Here is a 26131-nt window from a genome sequence, read left to right as displayed (position 1 = left end):
GGATGCAGTAATAATCTATTAAGTAATGTATAATAGTAACACAGAGACATACAGAGTGGTTATTTATCCACATTTACTTTTGAGTTCTTTTAGGTAGGCTTCACTTCACTGATTATAATAATTTTGTACTAATATTTAATTAAATGTTTGCAAAGCAGGACTTTTCCTTTTCTACAATATGATATTAGTCCTTTTACTCTTATGAGGATGGCCAAACCTCCTGCAACACTGATTTACATATGGCACAAAATTATACTTCACTACAGCACTAGAGTAAATGTACTTAGTTACTTTCTACCGCGGAGCCACACGATGACATTTATTTTTGTTTCTTTGCTGGGCTGAACTGGCACCATGTGCATCTATAATATTAATAACACCCATATATAAATACACACTCATAATAGCATGCTCAGTAATGTCCCCTGCTTACATGTTTACATGTCTTTATGTGGAGGGGGGGCTGTCGGTGCGCATGCGCCTGCCCCGCAGCTTCTACTCACTATGCACATGCAGAGCAATCCCACAACGTGAGGGGCAGCGCACCGGAGGGACGAGCCAGTAGTTCTGCAGCTGCCCGGTCTCTGTTTACACTTTGACTCGTATCCATGCACCGGCTCGAGTAGCTTCGTTCCACCGGCTCTTCAGGTCACCAAGTGCCGGGGACCCGGAGGCAGGGATGCCGGAGGAGGAGGAGGGCCGGCTGGCAACAACAACAACACGGCGCCCTGCTGCTGCTGCCGCCGCTGCTGCTGTCCCGTTAGCATCACAGGGTTCTCCGGTCCATGTCGTGTAACCGAGCCGGACCAACACACTAGTCCACGCCTCCAGTCCCGACCCGGCCCGGCCCGCCCCGAGGCCCGCCCTGATGGCCGAGGCGGAGCCCCCCCAGCAGGGGCCCGGCCTGCTCCTCCCCGGGCTGCAGGGCGCCGAGGCCAGTGCTCTGCAGCTCAGGATCAAGAACTCCATCTGGTGAGGACGTGTTCACATGTACTACTGTGTGCACGGTTTGATTATACAGAAAAATGTATCATTGGCCCATAGCAAACTGGTCCCAGTAGAGAGAGCGTCATCGTCTCTGTCTTCACGCTGCACAGGTCGTTAAACCACGTGGGGACATGTTGTGATTTTGGGCTGTTTTTATTCTCAATGACAGGAGATGGGGGTGGATGAGGTTTTTAGACCTTTGACTTGAATCAAAGTAGCAAGATTAAAATTTGATAATACTCACAAATGTTTTCTTAAGCTTAAGAATAGTAGTAAAGTAGTAGTAGTAATAGTAGTAGTAAAGTATCACCAACAAGGTCCGTTGATAAAAAACCTTTGTTAGACAGTTGAGATTTATTTTTTGGACCAGCTTAAAATAATTACTTTAATAAGTAAACACACAAATGAATTAAGTATGTTCAGTGGAGTTGATATTTTCAAATTATTTTGGTTGTTACCAACTGAAGTGTTGTTTTCAAGTTGGTCAATTATTTTCTCTGTGTTGTTATCATTATGATTATTATTCTTTTGTTGTTGTTTTATTGGATACTGTGGGTAGTTTTCAACAACAAAGTATCATATCATACAGACTGAATTTACATAATTCACTCCAGAAGCTATAGGTTAATTCAGTTAAGTAAAGATGACAATATATCCTTCTAAAATGCAGGGGAATAAAAGTATTAAATGTCTGAAAGTGTCAATACAGGCAGGTCAAAGAGCATTCAAGTACAGTACTTGATTAAATGTGCAGCCGACTGTTTGCACAAATTCACCCTCCTCTTCCTCCTCTTCACTTCACATCTGCTTCCATATGAATTTTCTTGTGAATTGATTTGTTAAATACATCATCACAGTAACGATCATCTACTCTCTGTCTGACTGTTTTATTTACTGTGTTCCATCTATTTCCATCATCAACTATGACTGACACTTCAAAACCAACTTACTGATGTTAAGTCGGTTGGATTTTTAAGTGTAATCATTTAATTTAGTGAACACGGGTCAGATAGTCACCTTAGAATCAAGCTGCACCATATTTCACCACCTATAGATGTCAGTCTTTTAAACATGCCAGATTGTTTTCATCAAGTTTCAAGTTTACTGGATTCTTCCTTGACTCACCAAGTTTTATGTTAATCTGTCTTAATTTGTGCATAATCTTGCTTAAAATCAAACAAACAAACAAACATACCACTCTATCAGTTTGCACAATGTGGTGCAGATGGATGTGATAAGAGCTCGAGAGACATGTGTAGGCTTGTGTGTCCTCGGCGGAGGAATATCGTGCCACTCTAGTCTAAATATCAAATAGTCATAAAATGTCAAAAGGCCGAATTACCGGAAAGGACAACAGTTCAGAGTTGAAACGTCTGCCCCAAATACCACAACAGAAACCTTGTGCATAGCTTGTGCCAGATTGTCAATAACATATTGAGATATTGACAATCTGTCTCTCTCCCTCCATCTTTAACCTCTAAGAGGATTAGAGCATAAAAATTGGCGTTTACCTCAGCGACCTGCCGCTGAGTGGTTTTCGGTAGAATGAGAACGTCTTAGTCAGGGTCATCAGGTTCACTTATAATTACACTATCACCCTGTTTTCATTTGAAATAATGGTTTATAATTAAGTGCTACTACACAGTTATACTGTTCCTGCTGGATTTCATTTAGACCTATGGTGCACCTGGAGAGTATTATACACAATGGGAGTCAAAGAATCTCTTCAAGTTATTTACTTTCTTTTCTAATTAAAGTCCCTGTGAACACCTTTGGATGTGTTTCAGTGAACCTGACAAATCTGCCTCACAAACAGCTTAATGACAGCCTCTCAGCACCAGGCCTCCTGGTAACAGTGAATTAAAGTGAACTGTTCTTGTCATGGCTTAGAGTCATCTCCTGATTCTTACCTGCCCTGTGTCTTTAAGTGTGACCTACCTTCTGTCTCACAGTTCACCAGGCAACAACCTGACCTGTCTGCAGATTAGGAATTAGTCCTAGAGAAGTTATTCATGTATCTGCTTTGACTCTTTGTCGTGTTGCACAGCTCTGAATCAGCAAAGACTCATCTAATGCTTTTGTTAGCTGAATTAAGGTGTCTTTCATTGGACCCTGTTGTCTATTTATCTATTTGAGTTGTCCTTACTTTAAAAATACCTATTGACCACTTAATTTTGCTTTTCCTTTTGCCTTTATTTATATTCTTTATTTACTCGTTTCTATTTGTTGTAAAATTTGTATAGAGGGAATGAGTCTATGGATACTATCAGGATTCACAATGAAACATTTGAGATCAATACATATGGGTATATATGATGATGATATATGATTTTGTTTTTTTTGCTTTTTTAAAAATAATTTATATTCACAGTAGTTTTGTAATATTATTCATTTGAGATAACCTATAGTGGAATTTTACCGGCGACTGAAAATAAATAACAGTGATAAAAATCCTTCTGTCTGAGACAATGTTACCGCGGCGCTGGTCTCCCTCTTTTTGCATATGACAACATGTGTTCCCAATGGTGGGATACATGACCTGAGAGATGCTGAAGGGAGGGTCGTCTCATACCAAACATTCCTCTGCTTTATAAATAAATAGACACAAGGGCTCATGTTACACCAGCTTCATACTAATTCATACTATGTCTGTATTTTGCAGCAAATCTGTTCAATCAAAAGTGGAAAACATTCTGGTGAGTATTTCTGAAATGTTATTGATCTATGGATTGCATTTTGAATTAACCTTTTTAAATCTCATCAATATTAAGTAATAATAGCCATAAGTCATTTGATTTTGATGGTAATTTACTAGTGGTTATCATGTGTAGAGCTGAAATCTCATTGTTGTGTTATTAGTGGAAATCTTTTCTGGCATTACAAAAAATGACAGCAAATTTTTTCACAGCAGCATTTAAGATCGACCTATATAGATCTGAGCATAAGCTGTACTGAGTTCCATAGGTTGTCTGAAGCGATGTCTCAGGGCTCTATAAGGTCAATCTACTCTTTCTAATTAAATTCTTTTAATCATGGAGGCCCTATATCTGTACAAATATCCATTAGCTTAGAAAAGTAAGTTTTATGTGTGACTAAAGCTCAATATAAAATGTGGGTGATGTGACCAGCGAGATCACTGATGTACATCAAAAACTTTTGAATGGTGGCAACATGTAATTAACCTGTGTGAGCTAACTCATCAGATGGTTAACTATGCCTGGCTGTCGTAGACCAGTGTCGTGTTTGTCACCTCTATAAACAGAGTATTTAGGTCTATAGGTCGAAGGTAACATTGCAAAAAGAATATTAGTTAAAAATTAAGTCAAGAATCCGTTTAGCAAACCTTTCTGATCACAGTCCTTTTAAAACCCAATAGGAGGAAGATGTTGTAAGAAAGAACAGCAGATATTGTAAATTACCATTGCTATGACCAGTTTTATTTGTCTCAAAGTGATTTAAAGTCCTTTAATTACTGTCTGTCCTCTCAGTTTAACTTAACAGAGTAATAGTATCATGTTTCAGCTTTTAATAAATGAAACCTTTATGAACCAAACCTAGGCTTGTGGACGTCAGCTTGGCCTTCTGTTGTCCTCATGTAGCCTAATATATCTCTAATATATCTTTCTTTATATATATTGAATGATGTCATGTAGTTGTTAATATAGACTAGTTTGTCTGGTCTTATCCCGGCCATGCCTTTTAAAAAAAGAAAGTAAATAAAGTTGTAACCCTAGACCCAGTCCTGTATCCCGTGATCCACCACTGCTGATGATTCTCAGACAGGCTTCATTAGTCCATACGCTATCCCATATTAATGAAATGAAAAAAAAGTCAATTATTTTCGCAATATAATAACAATTTATCAAAAATCCGACATATATTGAAATATTACTAATTCATTGTGTAAGTTAGGAGACATAACGCATTATTGTTCTACCTCAGATTTGTGTTTTGCTGTTTATCGAGTGTTTGTCATTCTCTGCTCATAATGCAGACTTTAACCACAACCTTCACTCAGAAGGTAAAATCAGTCTTTAAACTTAAAACAAATAATAATGTGACATTTATTGTGATAATTATCGATTGCAAAAAAGTTGCAAAAAATTGCAAACTATTGTGCTTATTTATCTTCTGCATTTGTAATGAACAAATACACAATAAAAGGCAAGTCTGAACTTTGAGTTTAAACCAGTCCTCTCCTGAAATAACCAACATAACTTAAAACTGCTTGAAAGCAGCATTCAATTTCAACTTAGCAAAAATGTGTCCTGATCCATTGCATTGAATTGATATTTGCAGAGTTATCTATGCCACTTTGGAAAGAGTGTTTGTTCTGAATAAAGGCACAACAAACCTGGCAGACATAGGATAATGGAGCAGACATGTTATTACTGTCACATCCAGGAACTGGTGAGGACCCAAATGCAGACAATACTTGAGGACAGATAAACAAACAGCAGTCAGTAGTCAAAATGGTAAAGTAAATCCCTAAAGCAAAGGCAAAGTAAAAAAATACAAAACTTGGTCATTAAACTTATGTAGAAACACTGGGAAACACTGACAAGTCGACCAGGAACCTGACAAGACAAACTGCCTGCGAGGTTGGAGACACAGTCCATAAACACAAGAAGTCCAACAAAAGATCCACAAAGAATCCAAACAGGCCACAACAAGTTCCAAACACATCAGAAGTACAAAAAGTGTCCTTTTTTCCTGAAGAGGAATCAGTCGTTCAAAAGTTCAACCGAAGTCAGAATCAGGATGATTACATGGATTGACCTAGAGAAAATAAATATGTGTAAGAGGTGAAAAACTGTAGTAATGTACTTTTAATATGAATCAATATTTCAGTCATTTGTGGACCATCTTGGTAGAAGTTAACAAATACTGGAAGTTAATTGAGGGAATTTCCAAAATGAATAATGACTATGAATCAGTTGATTTTTAATAGAAACTGAATTTTGAACCTTAAATCATTTATTAGAGAATTGAGACCAAGAAGTGTACTTAGAGGTGCGTTGAAAAATAAAGTCGTCAGTGGACTTGTGGCACTCGCACCTTTTCCCAGAAGACATTTTGACACCTGACAGTCGTAAAAACCACCCGTGTAGATGATGAAGTGAATGATGGCTGGATTCCATTCAGCTGCTTCAGTTTCAGGCTGCATGCTGTCTCACTGTCACACTGTCATGAATGACTTGCATTGAACAGAGCGGATGTGACCGTTGTCATGAGCACCTGTGCTTTTCTTACTGTCACATGTCTAAATGACTGCTGCTGTGAAAAAAGGCCTCAGACATATTGTGGGTGATTACCGACTTCTGTTTCTCGTTACTTATCAATTAGTATTTGAGCCTGCAAACATTTAGTTTCAAGGTAAAATGAGTTGAAGGGGGAATAGAGTTCACCGCTCAGGACCGAGGACACAGTTCCATTACATTGACAGTCCAAGTCATCAGAGCAGGACGTGAGTCACACTGAAAAGGACGAGGATGTCCTCTGAATGATGCACAACAAGGATTCAGCCCAGTTTTTAAATGACTTGTGAGCTCATTTATGAAAATTATGTGTATTCTACTTGTATTGCTCAGTGTGACTGACCTGTGGTTCCCTCACCTCAAAGATGTTAAAGAGAACAGATGAGCAGGATAAAGTTTATTCCAGGAGGCCATTGAAAGGGGTGGACATGTCCTAGTGGAGGAATGTGTTGGCAGTGTGTGTGCATGTGTGTGTCTGTGCCCTCGCCGTGCAGCAGGCTGTCCTGAGAGAAGGGCGGGAGGCGGGAGGGTGGCAGGAGTTTCGATTTCACCTTACAGGCTCTGCAGGAGTCCGTCTCTGTATCTCTGTCTGCAGCTGCTTGTGCTCAATGTGTGCACATGTTTGTGTGTCTCAGTCTGTGCAGCTGTATGAATGCATGCAGTATGAAAGTCAGAGTGAATCTCCTCAGTCCTAGACCCACTGCTGTTTATGATTAGGTGCAGAGTTTGACTCATATGATGCCCACAAAGCGACGTCCTCGTCTCATCAGACCATCCAAACTAGAGCTGAGAGATGACTTGCAACAGTTTCTTTCTTTTCATTCTCCGCCTTTAAAGTTTAAAACTCCTTCAGAGGGTTTGTGATAGCTTCCCTCACTAGTCTCCTTTTTGGATGCTCAGTTTTTGAGGACAGGCTGCTGTCGGCAGATGCAGGTGCATTTACGTTGTGTCGGAATAATCTGAAAATTGAGTTCCTGAATTGTATGTGCCCGCCACCTCAAGTCAGAACAACTCGGAAAGTTGGCGAACATTTAGGTACACAAATTTTCCATCATCCAAACTTATAAGATGATTAGGCTGTAAGACATCCCAGGATGCTCCTTGGATGACAGGCATTCACTTTCATTGTCTTGCATCATCATTGAAGGTTTTGCTACAACACTGGCACACAAAAGCTCAGACCTCAAGATACAGATGCACTCATACTATACAGTCAATGGAAACAGACCTCCATTCGCTTATGTGACCAGCTGCACCACCATCATATAAATGTGTCATATTAGCAATAATGAATACTTGAATGCTTACTTAAGTATTTTGCATTTTATTTTGAAATTATCTTTTAGAGATCTGTTGCTACTTTAATATAAACCTAACCCTTATTTTTCTGTTTATCCATTTGAAAATGGCACCTTAAATCTTCTTTGACTCAATGTTGTAAAACAATAAAATACAAAAATTTCCCGTAAGGCTGAAAACCTTTTATAGGAACCATATTCACTGGGTTGGCTCACACGGGTTAGGGCTCGGCAATACATACCATATGCTTTGTTAAAGTTAATAGAGAAGTTTTACTTTCTGGTGGTGAGGCTGATTTGCAGCATGACTTCTCCATAGATCAGCACCTAAGACCCCAGCAAGGGATGGAAACGGTTCGGACCTCACGAGTTACGATAGGAAAGGTGTTTCCTACTGTATTCTATCCGAAGCTTGACTTTGATTAAATTATTAAATACTTAGTTAATGAAGGTTCTTAATCAAAGGCAGGTCAGGATGTGTATTTCATAAAATCATCTTTTATCAAGATCCATGGATTATTCTCTGAGAAATCAATGAAAATGTTGAAAAACATCCTATCTAGCAATCTTAAAGAAAGTGTAACAATAAGGATTGATGGCTTCTTCCATGGGTCATGCCCCCCCCCCCCCCCCCAACCCTCCACAAAGTGCCATGAAAATCGGTTGAGTAGTTCTTGCGTAATCCTGCTGACAAACAACCTTCTTGGCTGAGGCAACTGTCCAAGAATAACTCCAACTTTTGTGTGTGTTCTTCAGGTGTAACAAAACCGTGTCTGCTTTTAAAACCACAGCAGAAAATGACTTTGGGCTGATGGAGGAAACATTAAAACATGCATTTCATTTATTTTCCACAGCAAGATGTCGAGAAGTTCTCCGACATTGAAAAACTCTACCTCTACCTTAAGTTGCCTTCTGGTCCGAGCAGCTGCAGCAGCATTGAGAAGAGGTAAAGCTTCACCTGCTCTGACAGGATTTAGAGATAAATGGACTCTGTAATGATTTTAAAACAACAAACAACTTAAGGTTTTATCATTGATTCTGGCAGACAGTTTTTATTAGCTATATGATGTGAATAATCACAGTGATCTACATCTTTTCTCAGTGACCAGAACGCCCTGTCTTCAAGCCGCACTCAGCAGATGCATGCGTTCAACTGGATCCGCGATCATTTAGAGGAATACCCGGAGACATCTCTCCCCAAACAGGAAGTCTATGATGAATACAAGTAGGTTTTTCTTTTCTTTCATTACACACATTTACAAAAAATCTCTAAAAAAAACTAAACAATTTCAGGCGGAAACTTTAAGTTTCCCAATAAAATAAAAATCACAGTGAGAATGAAAGGATCAGTTTATTTTCTTAATAATGAACCATAATATTGATCATTTATTTCATTCTTTATCTGTGATGTTTCACCTCACGGCTCCTCGTGTTCAAGTCTCTTTCTCCACTAAACTGCTGCCAGCTAAAGCGTCAATATAAATAGACGGCGCAGGCATGAGAATCACGGCAGCATGTGCTGGTAATATTAGAATGGAAAGTCTGAGACAGTCATTGAAATGCTCTGACAGTGTTATGTAACTGCCTTTTTAACTCCACCAGAACAGAAATACAGTGGCCTCCAGAAATATTGGCGCCTTTAGGATTGACAGGTGAAAAGGCTTCAGAGAAACATAATGTGCTGCACTAGAAAACAATAGGAACAGTTTCTTTTGAATGAAGTAATCATATTAAGTCTATCCGATAATTTTCAAAATTCATGACACCACAAAAGTATTTCTAAGGGAGTTATTATCAAAGTAAATGAGAAGAATTTGTATCATAAGAACTCACTGGAGCTTTTAGATGACAAAGACAAATGACGACAGTTTATACATACATCCTGTTTATCCATACATGTAGCTGTGTGGTACATACTTGGGATATATATAACGATTAAGAACACTCAATGTTAGATGGGAAAAAGGATGATGTACAATGAACCGTAATACAATAATGTCAGATGTGGCTTTCGGTTTAGTTTCGATACATCTCATCTTACAAGTTTGTCCAACTGTAAATCGCTTTTACAACTTAATTGTGAGAATTCCTCTTTTATGTTAACCTATATAATAACATAATAATATGTCTGGTGCTGTGGGTACATTGGGTTTCTGGAGCTTTCACTGATGAGAGAAAAAACAATTATTTTAGTTATCTCCACCAGAAATGACTTCATCTTCTCCACTCTAAAAGCAGCACCTGTCAGTGACAATACAGAGTAACTGTTGTTTTGGAGCTGCGATGAAGAAGTGATTTCTGGGGAAAGAAATTTACAGTTTCATCTGCGTGAAACTAATATAGTTTAAAGACTTGGTAGCTGATCGGTAAATAGATTCAAAAATTCGCCGATATCCGACCCAGTATTTTCAGCAGTATCAGAACCATTTCTGGTGCTGTATTGTTATGGGAACATCTATACTTGTACTAGGACTTTGATTTATAATTCAAGGTATTTGCTGTGATATGGTTGAAAACTGACTGATTCATCACATTAACTCTGCCTGCCTTGTGTTTCAGGAGTTTCTGTGACAATCTCAACTACCACCCGCTGAGCGCTGCGGACTTTGGAAAAATGATGAAAAACGTCTTCCCGAACATGAAGGCGCGTCGACTTGGCATGAGAGGAAAATCAAAATATCCTTCGGTGGAATGGATTGTGCCAGTCTGGCCTCTGTCTCTGGTCACAGACCATCTGCTGTTTCAGTTCATAAGCCCCTCTCTAAATATAGATGTGAAATGGAATAAAGTCCCCTCTCTGCCTCGGAAGCACAAGCATAATACATAGACGCACAGGGAGTCACTGTGATCTTGACCTTCATGACTCATTCATGATTTTAAAACTTTTCTTTTATGACCTTTAATCTATTGGAACTGCTTGATTATTACATGATCATTTTAAACTCAGAGGTGTTAAATGTACCAATCATTTACGATATTATCCTGTATATTGGTAGCACATGTAAATGTTCTGGAATCACATGTTTTTCATCTTAACACCAGTTCACATATTGCTATAGTGGATTAAGGAAGAGACCCTTTGTTCACATGCCATCGTTACCTGCTCTGGATCTCCATAAATCACCAGAAGGAGTAAGAACCCTTACAGCCTTCTTGTAAATATTTCAGAATCATCTTAAGTGTCTCTTTGTAAATAACATCTTATGTAATGTGTGTAGCTGCAGTGTGACGTCCTGGAGTCACCAGGTCAGCTCAGCAGCATCAAGGAGGAGGTTCGGTTTGCAGCCTGTGACTTGGTGTGTGAGTGGGCCCAGAAGGTGCTGAAACGCCAGTTTGATGCAGTGGAGGATCTGGCCCGCTTCCTCATCGACAGCCACTACATCAGCAACAAGTCTCTGGCAGCTCTCACCATTGTGACCGGCACAGCCACAGGTAGCACTTCGGTTCTGCTGCTGGCCTCATGTTATGCGGTTTTAAACTGTAGTTGGAAAATGACATCTAGTGGCAACTATCTGTCAGTGCAGTTACTGGCTTAAAATGTTGATTCAAGCTCCGTGTGAAAGACCTTTGCAGGGAAGTTCCATTGTAGTGAAAATAAAGTAGTTGAATAAGTAATAACACACAACGGTGAAGTGCCACAAAAAACTTGCAGAGGTTAATTAGTTTCAAGGTGATTAATTATAGAAAGAACCTTAAACCAACTTAAAATTAGTTAAACAACAGAAGTGACTCAAAGAACATAAATTGACCTTAATAGAACCCAACCAACCGAAGCGCTGCCGGCTTGTTGGCTTTTCATGTTGTGTTTAAACCAAATATTGTGATTCAAGCCTATATACACATAATATTTCAGCTGGGTAAACACATGTCAGAGGACTCATATGCACAACTCGACCGGTTTAAGAACGAAAGCAGAGTTAACAAACCCCAGAAGACTTACACTAGAAAAAAAGGAAACAAGGCTGTAGCACTGGACCCTAGGCTAAGGAACTAAGACCACACAGCACTGTGACTGAATACACTATGGGAGGAGACACATGTGTTACATGTGTTACAATGGCGGGAAAGAATGAGACGTGACTAAATGTTTCCTGACAATTGTTAGTGGTGGAAGTATTCAGATCATTTACTTAAGGAAAAGTACCAATGTTGCTACATCTAATGTCCTCCTGTTTTATTTCTCCAGAGGTTAAGACTCCACAGTCTGCATCAGCTTTCATCCCCACTGCTGAGGCTCACTCCTTCCAGCCTCACGTCACAAACCTGTCGTCACCTTCTATCGATGCGAAGCAGCAGCTCCAGAGGAAGATCCAGAGAAAACAACAGGAACAGAAGCTGCACTCTCCCTTACCCGGCGAGGGACAAACCAAGAGGTCAGATGAAAGTGTGCCTTCCGGTAGCCCCCCACCTCCGTCACCTCAGCCAACCATAGGCATTGTGGTCGCTGCTGTCCCCAGCCCCATCACGGTGAGAAACAGGACTCATAAGTTACTAAATTAATGAATTTGTAAATATCAGTAGAGTCTGACTGGTGCAAAACAAAAAAGATAACGGTTAGCTGTTACACGTTCATTCCTCTACTTGTAGGGAATAAGAGAAAATTCTGTTCTTCTACTTTCTGATAGAGCTTCTTTCTCTTCAGGTTCAGAGAAGTGTGCAGCTGATGTCCCCAAGTCCTGTGGGAACAGTTGAGAGCAAAGTGCTGCCCTTTAACTTCCAAATGGTGACGCAGCCGATGACACGGAGCCCAAAGACCCTGCAAAATATTCTGCCCAGTCAAACGGGAGAACGCACGGCTCGGCAGCGCTACGCTCAAATCCTGCCCAAACCTTTGGCCACGACCTCTATTACTTTGCACTCACCCTCCGCCATGATCATTGCCAACAGCCCGATTAAAACTGTGATGACCACGTGTCATGTCAGCCCAGTCAGTTTGGTCAAGATGACGGCCATATCGTTGGCACCCAACAGCGGCACCACCACGACCTTCACAAATGCGACTCTGCGGTCAGCATCTGCAGGGATCAGCACTTCGGCGGTTGCAGAAGACATCAGCTCTAATCAAACCACGAGAAGCGCTTCTGCTGTTCCAATGCTGGCCCCGGTGGCCTGGCAAGGGCAGACCGCTGCCACTCACAGCATCGATGTTGAAATGGAAGTCGAAGCAATACATCAAAACAGCCAAATGCAAAATCCTAGCAGTCTCATTTGTACTCAAGGGGCAATGGCAAATAGAAGCTTAGGGGCTGTACAGAGGGCCGCCAGTGTTCCTAATCCTCAGACGAAAGGCTTCCTGGTTCTGGAAGAAACATCTCTCACTAAATGCAATGGAGAGCCCTCCTTGTGCACTTACGCTACGGCAGAAGTCGAAAGCAGCAATAGAAGCGCCAACAATACAAGCACTTCGCACTTAACTCCCTCCCCTCAGAATACCAGCACTGTTTCGATACTGAACACCAGCGGACCACCTTCATGTCGGGAGAGCTGTGGTGTGACGCCAACAAAGGAAAGTTTCCTGTCCACCAAAAGCCTCAGGAAACGCTCAAGCGTCAGCCCAGAACTTTCCCCAGTCAAAAGGGTTTTTATGCCCCAGCACCCTGTAGGGGGCACTGCTGCTCTTGGATATGGCATCAGAAAGCAAGTTGGTTATTTCTCCAGGCTGGGAGCTCCGACTCGACCCGAAAGTGCACCGGCCACCAGGGAAGTGGAAGTGAAAATGAACTCTGTCTCGACCACTCCAGTTCATTCACTCTGCACTTCCTCTTTCAGACCCAGTGGCTTTTACTCTGTTGCCAACACACAGAGCTCAATCCAGAGGAAAAACACCTCCACTGTTTTGGAAAATAGCAGCTCAGTCAGTCACGCATTAACACAGCAACAGCAGGGGCACACAGTGGCTAATGTGCATGTCATACCTAATAACCCCAGCTTCCAGCAGCACTCAGGTGATGGGAGGATCTCAAACTCCACCACAGGAATCCTGCAAGGAGCTCAGCAGCAAAGCTACACTCAGTCCAACCCTACCACCGAAACCTTAGAGTTTTTGAGTCAAGTGTCATCGTCCAATCATCTCCCTATGCAGACAGATATGGACTACTTCCCCTTCGATGACGATGTGACTCAGGATAGCATCGTGGAAGAGTTGGTGCAGATGGAGGAGCAGATGAAGCTCAACAGCCTGCGTGGGTTCGGAGTCACAATGCAAGGCAAGCAGCACGTGGTGCCGGACAACGTTATGTCCACTAATCAGTCAATGACTGCTTTCTATCACACTGCCAACCACAGCGGCAACCCAATCCATACACCAACCCCGACACCCACTCCCACTCCCACACCAACGTCAGAGATGATGGGAGGAGCTCAAAGCTTCACCGGCGAGAGTCCCTGCTCCCACTTCGCCTCCCCAACCCCCGTGGACAGCGCGCTGGGAAGCAGTCGTCACACCCCACTCGGTACTCCACACTCCAGCTGCAGCAGCAATGTGCCAGCCAGTCCAGTGGAGTGCAGGAATCCGTTTGCTTTCACACCCATCAACTCCAGCATCACTGGTTTCCATGACTGCAGCACTGTCTCCAGCAGCCCCGTCAAGCCCATGCAGAGGCCGATGGCCACTCACCCAGACAAGACCAGGCTGGAGTGGATGAATAACAGTTACAACAGCAGCAGTGAGAGTTTAAACAAGTCAAACAGCGGAATGGGAATACTACCCGGTTATCAAGGCCTGATAGACGACCATTTTCAAAAACCTCATGCCTTCGCCGTCCCTCATGCGCGGTACCACGACAGCAGTTTCGGCCGCTTGACTCCCATCTCACCTGTGCAGCAGCAGGTAGCTAACATGGCTAACCTGACCAAGCAGGAGGGTTTCGCTGTACCTGCCCCACTGGATAATAAAAACACCAACGTACTTGCTACAAATTTCCGGTGTCGCAGCGTGAGCCCCGCGGTGCATCAGAGGAACTTCTGTGGAAACAGCGCCCATCCCAATGTCCTTCGTTCAGTGGTTTCTCCCTATAATTCTCCTGTGGCTCCTGAGATGTTGAACATCTTTGCAAACAGCCAGACTAATTTTGGGGTGAGCAGCATGGCCCAACGGAGCCGCTCCGTGCCGCTCAACATCATGATGCAAACTGAGGTCCGTCCAATGGCCGGCCAACAATGCAACAACAAAAACCTTGGCAGTGTCCTTCTGAGCAAGCTGGACAGTGACAACGACGATGCTCTGCGGGGTCTAGGCATCAGTCATTTACCCTCCAGCTACAGTGCGCGCATGAACCTCACTCAGATCCTGGAGTCTGACCCCAGCCTCTCCTGCGCTGACAACCACCTCAGCATGATGACCTGTGACACCACCAGCCCCTGCAAGCTGCAGAGGCCAGATTACCTCATCGGAAGCGCCATTAATGAACCAATGCATTTCTCTGCAAGTGAGAGCCTAGTACAATCTGCCTCTAGACAGCATCAGCAGGCCCAGTCTATGATGTTAACTCTGAACCAACAGCAGCAGCGAGAAGAACTGCATCAGCATCAGCACCTGGATTTCAACAGCACCGTCAAAGACCTACTGACAGACCACAGCCTCGCTGCCGGTGGTCAGCTCGTGGAACAGGCATCAGAGCTGACTACAGGCGGAGCAGACTTCCCATGTGAAATCAGAATGACGTCAGAGTTCTCCAGTAGCATCAACGACCTCAATGCATTGGATTCAAACCTTCTGTTTGACCCCAACCAGCAGCAAGGGCAATATCAAAACACTGGCCCAGAGGAGTTGGGGAATGATCCGCTGTTTCAGCACATCAGCGGCGAGACGGCTCATTCAAGTGGACTTGACTGGCTGGAGAGCAAAGATCAAACAACTGTTGGATTGATGGGTTGAGAAATTAGCTTTTTTGTAAATCTTATCAGTCATTTTAACTTGGGGTTGCTGTTTGTTTGTACTTGTTTTCAGGCATTTACACCTAAAATGCAACAATGGACACAGTGAGGTATGTTCAGTTTAAGTGCCAGGCTGAACTGCAAAGATGCTGCAACACACTGATCAAAATGCAAATCACAGAACATCACTTTATACTGTTGTAATAAGTGCAAGAAAAACTGTGGTTCCTGAACACACCCAACCCTAATTCTGTTTTATAATGTTGTGTTTGAGGTTTCACGAAAGAGTCACCGCTTAAAAGATCAACATAACAGAGCCATGAATTATGCAAGAAATATGGAAATTTATAATATTGATCAAATTAGTCTTTTACAACAATATTTCTGTATTCTGAGAAAAATTGAAGCATCAAACAGTCGTCAGTCTGCTTTCAGTGCAGCTGAAAAAGATAAAAACAATCAGACATGTTAAAAATATACAAACACTTAATAGAAAAACAATTTTATGACAAAAATGCAGCCAAATGCATGCATGTAAATCCATTAACTATACTATTATGGTCAGCCATCACCCATAATTAATATTATGCTAAAGAGTTTGCTTGGAGCTTATAACAGAATCAGATTTATCATATCCTCAATGCTCAAGCTTGGATACGTTTTTTTACTATCACAGATTTTGAGCCTTGTCCGAATCAGACTAAGTTTTACTTGATGCCAATAATAATAATAATTGGCCTCTGTATGCACATTGCTTTATTAATATGTCATATTTTTTGCAAAATTTGAATGAAATTGTCATGAAGATATTTATAAAGCTCTTATGAATCCCTTTAATTTATATGCAAATCTTTTGATAATTGTTTTATATAAATATATTTCAAAATATTAGCAATAAACTTTATGCAAAAAAAACCAACAGATTAATGTCAAAGAAAAACAAAAGTCAAGTGTGGAAACATTAAGCCGAGAGGGAAAGCCTCTGACTTGCAATGAGGTCCTAAAAATAGCTTTAATTAGGGATCTTTATAGATGGCATGTGTATGGTCGTATTGAGAGGGATTATGTGATATCTTCATCATGTAGAGAAAGATGAGACCTCAACCACTCAGAGAAAGGGAAACCACGTACCTAAGACTTCACCTAAAGCCATTGACTGAGGGTTCCTGCACTTTGAAAGTTTGAATATTGTGTTAAAATAAGAACTATTGGAATTTTTTAATAAAAATGAAATAATAGCCATTTTTCTTAGAGCTGAACTTATTCACACAGTGTGCCAATAACTATTTGAATAAGTAGGTTAAAACAAAAAGATAAAAGTTAAAGAAACTCTAACTACTGACTCATGGTACAGCACTGACAATCTGCAATACTTGAGATTCTTTAGAAAAATGCACTGTGTTTGGTTTGGATGAATATCGTCACTGCCTGTAGCAGAACAGCTTCTTGTCTGAAGAAGGGATGCAACCAGCAATTTAAAGGTGCTTCTGCGGGTTTTTGGATCCTGAGCCTTAAGTCCATCCATACCAAAGACTACCTTTCAAATATAACCTGCAATAACATGTACTAACATCTCTTGTGTCTGTTACAAAGTGAAAAATATTTGAGGATATTTGCAGCACTGGAAAAACATTTGTTTCTAAAACTCATATGAGGATTTCTTCGTTTACTATCAATGATGCTTATCTAAGGCAAAAAACACCAATTCATTCATGAATTGTTTCTCTGTGTGTTAGCTTTAGGTCCCTGAGTGTACACTGTTGGTCACACCAACTTTATTGTTGTCAGTCTGTTTGTCTTTGTGGTTATTTATTCAGAATGTGTTGTTTGTACAGAAGGTGTAACCTTTCAAACCATATAATCCTGTGTATCCACAATAATCTGACTTGCACCGTTTTGTAGCAGACAGTATGTTTTGAGTGTCGTTGCATATTACCACCCATATACAGCGCTTATTTGAATAATGAATATGAGTTTTGTTTTTGTCCTCAAGATTCAGCTTGTTCTCTAAACCAATTTAGAACTGGATTTTTTTTGCAGGGATCTATCCCCAAAAAGATTTGCACATGGTTTTAAAGTATAAAACAATAACATGGCGTAATATCACTGCCATATATATTGAATAGGCAGTACATTGAATCTTTGAGTGTGTTGATAAATTGATGTTTTATACATATTACAGAGGTTTGAACTTCTGGAAAAGCAGATTGTATCATTGTAATATATAATCTCATTTTGAGTCTAATTTAATATTGAGTTATCGAGACAAATTTTCTTATTTATATTCAGCTTTTGGATTTTTTCTCTCAGTTTTGATGTTTAACTGTGTCTGTGGAAACGTGTGCATTTATGTCATTAGCTCTGATGTTTGTGTTTGATGAAGCCGTTACCCTTCCTCTTGTTGTGAGTAATTCAGAGCAGTAGAGCTGCCCTCCACTGTAGTCATGTTGCTGTGATCAGTGTGTAGAGGATTCTTTTTTTTCTCTGCATTTTAGCAAGTGCTTTTATAAGGGGGAAGTGCTTGTTAATACTGATTTTTAAATACTTTTTAAGACTAATAAACATTTTTAAGTACATCTGTATTTTTTTTCTCTAAGCTGCCTCCAGATTGTCTTTTATTTATTCCTATCCATTTCATGTTCAGAGCTTTGTAGCTCCTACATCACAGGGTACTTTTTATGCACACAAATATACATGTTCCAGAAACATCTCTCTCTTCACCAAGACAAAGAATAAGTTCCCATTTTAGTTGAGCTATACCAAATAAATTAAAGATAATATTTAGATATAATTATTACTATTCATTCACTGGTGTGCTAATCATAAGGTTTATATCTTAAGGTAAATTCAACACGGAATAGATGAAAGTTGCTACCATTCTTTTACTCTTTTTGAAATAATAATACAGATAATAATAATCTGCAGTGCGCTGGAGAGCTGGGATTGGCTCCAATAAAAGATAATCAGTATAGATAATAAATGGACGGATGGATGATGATAACAGAACTATGGTGAGCTGTAACCACATTGGAGACCAGCTCCAACCATCTAGCTTGTTTTGCAGTTAAAGGAACTTGAACTTGTGCTGTTTGTTCACCTGTAGTGAAAACACCAGCATTGTGCTCTGCCCTTTTCTGACCCACCACTGTTTATGTTTCTGCTCATGCGTTGGAGTAGCAGCTTGACAGACGTGGTAACAGGGGCGGCTCCTGGTACAGGCGACATAGGCGGTTGCCTAGGGTGAAAAATGCCGAGAGGGCGGCACAAAGGACTGAATTATCATGACGTGACACATGCCATGTAAAACTATATATTTACGTCACACCATCATCCTCTAACCCCGGGACGCACCGGAGGTAGAAGCTCCGCGAAAAGCGGTCCGCCTCATTTCCTCGCCCATGTTCGTACCGGCCGCATAATCTCCTGTGGGGGGTGGGGGGCGGCTACAGGCTTGTGTAGGTCAGTCTCCTGTGAAGATCAGCATCATTTACCCCTGAACCAGCGCAGAGAAATGCGCTCCCTGGGCCGCAGAGATGAGCCAGCCCCACGCCACTACGCTGGGTGGAACCAGGACACCAGTGGACACAGGAGCTGGGTCCGAACTCATGGGTAAGTTTGGCAGGCTGTCGTGTTGGCAGGACTTCAACCACCTATTCATTGCACAATATCTAATAATATGTTATTTTAAAAACAAAATGAACCATAACTATTTCAAATTAAATATATAAAAAAAATTAAATTAAATTAAATTAAATTAAATTAAAAAAAAAAAAAAAAACTGCGCGCGCACATCCTGCGCAGAAACCCACTGCGCACATCCTGCGCATAAGACCATTGCGCAGAAATTGCGCACGCAGGTTTTTGTAACATTTTTACACCCTTCAGAAAAAATATTTTCTACTTTACTACCTTACTTAAAAGTTACTTTTAAATTTTTGGATTTTAGATACTGGAGGATTTAACATGCTTTAAAAAACTATTGTTAGAGAATAACCCAGAAGTTTCCAAACTTGTCTTCTGACGCCTTACAAGAATCACAGTCTGCTGCTGCTCGCTTCCATGTGATGTCCTGAGGCTGCCCCCTGCTGGCTGCTGGGTTCCTCTGCTGCTCTTGCTTGGTTTGTGCAGTTTGCGATTAACTAAAGCTGTCCATAAAAGAAAATCTTTTTTATCCTTGAAGGGCAATTTGATGTACAACTGCAACCAGTGCACGACAAAAATAAACCAATATATATATATATATATATATTTTTCGTTTTATTTATATATATATATATAAATAAAACAAAATTTAAAAACCCTATAGACTAAGTAGCAGGGGAAAATGAGCTTTTAATTAATTAATTGATAAGTCGACCAACAGAAAATTACCAGTCAACTATTTAGATATTCTAGAAACATTTCATTCTACTTTTAATTTCCTGTTGTGTTTCTAATTATTAATAATGTTGGTGACATTTCGTTGATAAATGTGTGGAGGTTTTATTACCTCTGCTAAGGAGGTTATGTTTTCACCTCTGTTTTGTCAGTCAACATGTAATAAACCACAAAACTTGGTAGAAGGAAGCTGCATGGATCAGAGATGAACATATACAGCTCTGTTGAGCTCTACTGAGTGCCAGTCTAGTGAATGAATCTGGATTCCTCTCTCAAAAAACATCCCCCCCCCACAGGGTTTGTAGTGTGAAGCTAATGAGGTGTTTTATAAAGATGTGATCGAAAACGTCAGACCAAGTGAATCCACTTTATTTCAGCATGAACAGAAAAAAAGAAGGGAGTTTCATTTCACGTATAGCAGCAGGACGTACTACTGGATTTTCCCTCTCACACCATGAAGTTTACTCTATGTCTTCACTTACTAATAAAGCTCTGTTCAGTTAGACACACAAAGGGATATAAGAACTGGGGTTAATGAAAATGCAAGAGAATTCAAAACCAACACAAATTATTCCTCCCCACGTAACACTAAGTTTTACTCAATCTGCGTCCCTGAAATTCAAGTATGTGTCCTTTCTGTATTTCCAAAAACACTTTTAGCATTTAAAAAAAACCCACTGGCATGAAAATGAATTAAACATGGACACTACAGGAGTATATCAGGCAGTTCATGCCCAACATACTATATTGCCATCTTTCTGCAGCAGGAACCTGAGAAACGAGAATGCATAACACATCAGTATCATTACCTAGGTTTCCATGGCTGTGACCAAACAGCTGCACTCCAGCTGTTGTCCTGAATGAGCTTTGCTAGTGAAAGGATACTGCATAGTCACATGCAGTATGCGTTGAGAGCACAGCATCCTGGTTTAAATGTTACTATCAACACATCTCCTTTGGAACTCTGTGTGCAACACGCATACTGTGCCAGGGTGAAAATTTAAATTAATTACACATGCAGTGTAATTATCTTTGTATTATTATAATTTTGTACTAACAGGAGAAAACTTACGTCAAAGTCATATGCATGATGGGTACCCAGTTGTAGCGATGGTGGATACTTGTGTATTCAAAACAAATGAGATGTTAAAAGACCTACCTCGAACATAAGTAACCGTCAAGTAGATAAACTACAGGTCTATTAGAAGAATTTAGATAAACCATTAATATTAGAAGAAGAAAATTTCCTTCTCAAACTTCTCTGTTTGCACCTTAATCATAATATAGCTTAAAAACCCAAAGCAAAGAATTAAATCATTTCAACATGCATCAGTAGACATTCAATTATCTGATATAGTTTTAATAAAACATGCACTTGTCAAAGTGTAGGTGTGCTATGTCTTGAAAAATAGCTTTGGATTCCTATCACTTGTGCACATGTACCAACTTTCTGGAGGCCAAGTTTGAATTACGAAATGTAAGAATGGATTTTAAAAAAAGAACTGTTCTTGTGTAACAGTGTATTGTATATAGGTGCATCATTGTCAGCTGTATAGCCAGTTAGTTTTTAAGTGCAATGTTGAATTTGCCTGGACCCCTAAAGAATATTTGTATTAAACTATGAAATGGTCTCAATATCCTTATTCGCTTTCCTTCAATGTTTCTCATCCCTCTCCCTCTCTCCCTCTCCCTCTCTCAGCAGCAAAATGACAGGCTGGAGACGGGATCACATCAGATACCATGCAGCGAATCCAGCAAGAGCCGCAATCCAAGTCGCAAACAGAACCTGTCCCGTTGGGTGTCGGAGGTCGGCCATGGCGGGTTGACTGGCATATGCCGTTCCACTCGACGCCGCTGGATGCACAAAAAGAGAAAAACAAACCTTGACAACAACAACCTCACAACAGTTCCTCATAGCAGCAGGATGCATACAAAGAGAAGTATAAAAACCTACTCATTTTGGCAGCATAGTAGGGACATTTGCTGATGTCACCATCCGTGGCTCCGTGGACAGGCAAGCCAGCATCTAAAACATCCTCCTGGATGGCTCCCTGTGTGAACAGACACGCTGCGGTGACAGACTGCTGTTAGAGTCAAAGATGAATCAAAAAAAGATTAAACTATCAGGTGCACAATTCAGAAAGCACTGCAAAGTAGAGGAGAAGAAAGAGCAATATAGAGGTAAGAATCACCCCGATTGTGGACATCATTAATATTTATTTTTGTCGACATGACATGATATGCTATCAGTACAGCTGATTTTAGACTCTATATATTTTTTTATATATTTTTATTGTTTTTTATAGCTTACAATTTTGTCTGCCTGTGTGTGCATCTGTATACAGTCCAAAAGTTATTGTGGATGCATGACAGTTTGAGTGTGTATGTTGGGGGGGCGCCAATTTGAAATCTCGCCTAGGGTGCCAACATTGCCAGGGCCGGCCCTGCGTGGTAAGATCATTACTGACACCAGTTCTGGCTCCGTACTGGTGCCAGCCACAGGCAGTGTGTTTTCTGTGGTTTCTGTCCGTATGTCTGTCTCACTCTCATAAACGTGATTCCTTAGGATCACTGTGCGGGAAACTCTTCAAATTTGGTCAAAAAACCTTCTCATGCTTAAAGCTGGTTAGCAGATTGTGCTTCTTTATACCATTTTACTGTATTAATCTGAGAGGTTAAGCTTTTTTGTTAGAAAAAAATTCCAAGAGATGTGGATTCTACATACTAAAGTACTACTACTACTAACTACTAAAGTTAGTGAATAATAGAGGTGGGGTGTGGAAGAAATCGGTTGGTTGGGTACTTTTACTTCTCCCATCACGTGCTTTGGTATAAAGGTTTCCTTAGTGTTTCATTGGGGTCTCCTCATGGTATCATCAGAGTTTCCTAAGGGTTTCCTTGTTGATTCGTTTGTGTTTCCTCAGCGTTTCATCATGATATTCGAAAATGTTTCTTAGGGCTTCCTCAGGGTTTATTCAGCGTTTCTCCATGGTTTCTTCATTTATTCCTCAGTTTTCCCTCTGGGTTTCCTCAGGGTTCCTTAAAATGTTTATTAGGGCTTCCTCTGGGTTTATTTAGCGTTTCTCATTGATTCCTCATTAATTCATTAACATTTCCTCTGGTTTTCTTTCAGGTTTCCTCAGTGTTTCATTAATTTTCTCTTTGGGTTTCCTCATGGTTTCCTGGTTTCCTGAGGGCTTCTTCTGTGTTCCCTCTGGGTTTCCTTATGGTTTCCTAAGATTTTTCTTAGGGCTTCCTCCGGGGTTCTTTGGGGTTTCCTCAGTGTTTCTAGAAGGTTTTCTTGGGGCTTCTTCGGTATTTCATCAGGGTTTCCTCATCTTTTCCTTTGCATTTCCTCCGAGTTCCCTGTGGGTCTCCTTATTTTTTTTCCACATGGTTTCCTGAGGGTTTCGTCAGGGTTTCTTCAGCGTTTCGTCAGGGTTTCCTACAGGTGTTCTTAGGGCTTCCTCAGGGTTTCCCCCGGGTTTCCTACAGGTTTTCTAAGGGCTTCCTCAGGGTTTCTTCAGCATTTCCTAAGGATTTCCTACAGGTTTTCTTAGGGCTTCCTCAGGGTTTCTTCAGCATTTCCTAAGGGCTTCCTCAGGGTTTCCTACAGGTTTTCTTAGGGCTTCCTCAGAATTCTTCAGCGTTTCCTCAGGGTTTGCTGAATCTATAACAGGGCAATAGAACAGAAGGAGGAGGAGGAGGAGGAAACCAGAAGAGGCGGAGGGAACCGTATGGGGAGGAGGAAGAGGAGGAGGAAGAGGAGGAATACACGGTGTGACGACGGTGTCACAGTTAACAACTGATCAGGTTGACCGGGTGTTAAGGCCTAACGTCACCGACACTGAGGGAATAACAGATCCGGAGTGGTAACTAAACCCCAGAGGAGAGGCTGCTGTCGTCCGGACCACTGTCTTCTTGTTGTCGCTCTCTGGGAGGAAGAGGAGGAAGAAGAAGAAGAAGGGCGAGGACACCATGGCTCTACTTGCCCCGCAGATCCGTGGACTTCAGACGGATGAGGTAAACCGACACATCTCTCCAGCCCTTAACCCCGTCGCTAGCTAACTGGCTAACTAGTTAACGCTAACCGCGCTAACGAGACACGCTGTCAAACTGCATGTGGCTCGCTAGTTAAGTTAGCCAGCTAACTTCACACCTGACTAACTTTCGACACTGGGAGTTCCTTGTTAGCTACAGTGCACTTGTTCCTGGTGGATGATCGATGGAGTTGATCAGTTGTAACAGTCAGTTAGTGTGAGGCAGCTCGTTCTCAGCCAGGAAACACAACAGGCTGCGAGCGGTTACCGCCTCTCTGTTGGCCATTTCCCGTACACACACACACACATACACACACACACACACACACACACACACACACACACACACACACACACACACACACACACACACACACACACACACACACACACAAACACTCTTACATTCTTGTCTTTCTGTTGCTGTGAGCCTAAGTCTGACCCTTAATCTAGAAAATTTCCCCCGCAAAACTATAGAAACACACAAACTCACATACAAACAAACTCTAACCCCATTATTGCTTTCTCTAACCCCATTCCCCTAACCTTAACCACCACAAATAGATCCCTCACCCTAACTAACCCTAACCCTAAACCTAAAAGCCAATCCTAACCCCACACCAACCTTGTGAAAAAGCAAGGACCGGTCAAAATGTCCTGTGGACAGTCTAACCAGAAAACCTTAACCGTGACCAATTCATACCTAACCTTAACCATACCATCATAATCATCTTACCCCTAACCTTAACCAGGACCTCTGAAATACTTTTTTTCCTCATGAGGACCAGGCTTTGGTCCTCATGAGGTCTTCTGATCCAATGTGTACTCTGAAAGGTCTTCTGCTCCACATGGTCCTCACAGAGACATAAGAAACAGTACACACACTCCAGAAGCCGACAAACTTAATTCTGTTTCAATAATTAACGTTGTCACTGTTCTCGAACTAGATACGAATATGTTGAGGGCCCACGTTGTTTTTTTCCTCTCAGCCTGTGTGACCATTGTGACACTTCATGGTGATTCACAGACTTTACAGTCAAAGCATGAATGAGGCTGGGAAATTATGGGAAATGCACAAAGGTGCAAAGTGTTATAAGGATGTTATATCAGACTAAACTCTGATTGTATGAGCATGTGACAGTGATTCATTTTTAAATAAAGAAGCTTTACATTACCGCTAGGACTAGGTCAATGAGTTGGTTTATTGATTATTATTATAATAAATAGTAGTTTTTTCTTTCTTTCTGATTTTAACTGAAGTCATTTTAAAAGTCAAATATTAGCTGCTTCTTCACACATATGAGGATTGTGTTTTCTTTGTCACACATTATCTTACACTGAATATCATTTAGGGCTGTTGCTAAGACATTTAAAGATGTCACCTTGCTCTTTGGAACATTGTAATAATTTGGTTTGTAGAATTTTCTTGACAAAATAATGAATCAAGAAATGAATACATTATTCATATTGTTTTAGAGCCACATGTGACATCTGCCTGATTTTAATATCTTTAAACACTTTGTATCATCAGATTCAGGCTATGAGTCATTCTCCCCTTAACCTCCTCTTTCAGTGTCATATGTTGTTTGGTTTGTGATTTATATGTTCATATAGTCATCAGTATTTCTTTTTGTTTTTTATTTCAGGAGGACTCCAGAGTCCTGAAAGTGAAGGTCATCGGTGGAATTGGACTGGCCAAAAAAGATATTCTTGGAGCCAGGTTAGTTTATAAAATGTAATGCTTACTCAGAGTATACTGTATTCATTGACTTATTAATGAATCAACTAAGAATAAAAATCCTTTTCAACAATTTGGTCTATAAATAGATAACATTCTGAAAATATCTGTTTCCCAGACCCTGATGTCTTTTCTGACCAAAGACCCAAATATATTTTATAGAACAAATTCTATCTCAAAGAGAAAATCAACAAATTCCCACATTCGACAAGCTACAACAGATTTTTGTCTTCATGATTTACTTTAACAAATGAATAATGATCCAAACTTTTCCACGGGTGAATTTTGTTTATGCCATGTGTTTTTCTTTTCCTGTAAAAGTCAACTCAATATCTTCCTGTACATTATGTGATGAGAATGATGTCCTGTTGCTTATGAGTGAATGGAAAGTGACAGCAGTATTTAGTTTTTCAACAAACATCCAGCAGATATAAGTTACAGTCATTTGTCAGTGAACCATGAATACGTTTGTTTCATAATTATGTCCTACAATTTCTTTCAAATTATTGATCAACATCTTGTTCATGCTACAGCCAAAATTGCTGGTTTACTATCACG

At 40.8% G+C, this 26131-nt stretch overlaps 2 protein-coding genes and 1 long non-coding RNA gene across 3 annotated transcripts in view; 2 read left to right on the top strand and 1 right to left on the bottom strand.

Annotated features, from left to right (window-relative positions):
* Positions 1-868: 868 nt before the first annotated feature.
* LOC132998142 (DNA-binding protein RFX7-like) lies at positions 869-15419 on the top strand. Its single transcript, XM_061067642.1, has 9 exons — positions 869-972; positions 3650-3683; positions 8398-8489; positions 8646-8768; positions 10103-10219; positions 10591-10675; positions 10762-10975; positions 11730-12010; positions 12186-15419. Exons 1-9 carry the CDS (start codon positions 869-871, stop codon positions 15417-15419), a joined length of 4284 nt encoding a protein of 1427 aa, XP_060923625.1.
* A 4729-nt stretch (positions 15420-20148) lies between these two features.
* LOC132998129 (uncharacterized) lies at positions 20149-24062 on the bottom strand. The gene is made up of 2 exons (XR_009677979.1): positions 21750-24062; positions 20149-21649 (listed from the first exon to the last, which is right to left on the bottom strand). It is a non-coding gene; the product is annotated as an uncharacterized LOC132998129 (long non-coding RNA).
* Positions 23556-26131, top strand: part of nedd4a (NEDD4 E3 ubiquitin protein ligase a) — a 25005-nt gene continuing 22429 nt past the window's right edge. Inside the window, exons 1-2 of the mRNA XM_061067627.1 lie at positions 23556-23818; positions 25482-25555. Of these exons, the coding sequence (XP_060923610.1) occupies positions 23774-23818; positions 25482-25555 (119 nt within the window). The 5' untranslated portion in view covers positions 23556-23773. The remainder of the gene's footprint in view (positions 23819-25481; positions 25556-26131) is intronic.

Source organism: Limanda limanda, chromosome 3, assembly GCF_963576545.1.
Source record: "Limanda limanda chromosome 3, fLimLim1.1, whole genome shotgun sequence".
NCBI lineage: Eukaryota > Metazoa > Chordata > Actinopteri > Pleuronectiformes > Pleuronectidae > Limanda > Limanda limanda.
This window is presented reverse-complemented; position numbering and strand designations above follow the sequence as displayed.

Excerpts from the sequence above, each read along its gene's own strand:
- LOC132998142 (XM_061067642.1), top strand. The coding sequence starts at position 869 with ATGGCCGAGGCGGAGCCCCCCCAGCAGGGGCCCGGCCTGCTCCTCCCC. Across the intron at positions 973-3,649 it reads AGGATCAAGAACTCCATCTG|CAAATCTGTTCAATCAAAAG; the intron begins GTGAGGACGTGT and ends TGTATTTTGCAG. Across the intron at positions 10,676-10,761 it reads TCCATAAATCACCAGAAGGA|CTGCAGTGTGACGTCCTGGA; the intron begins GTAAGAACCCTT and ends TAATGTGTGTAG.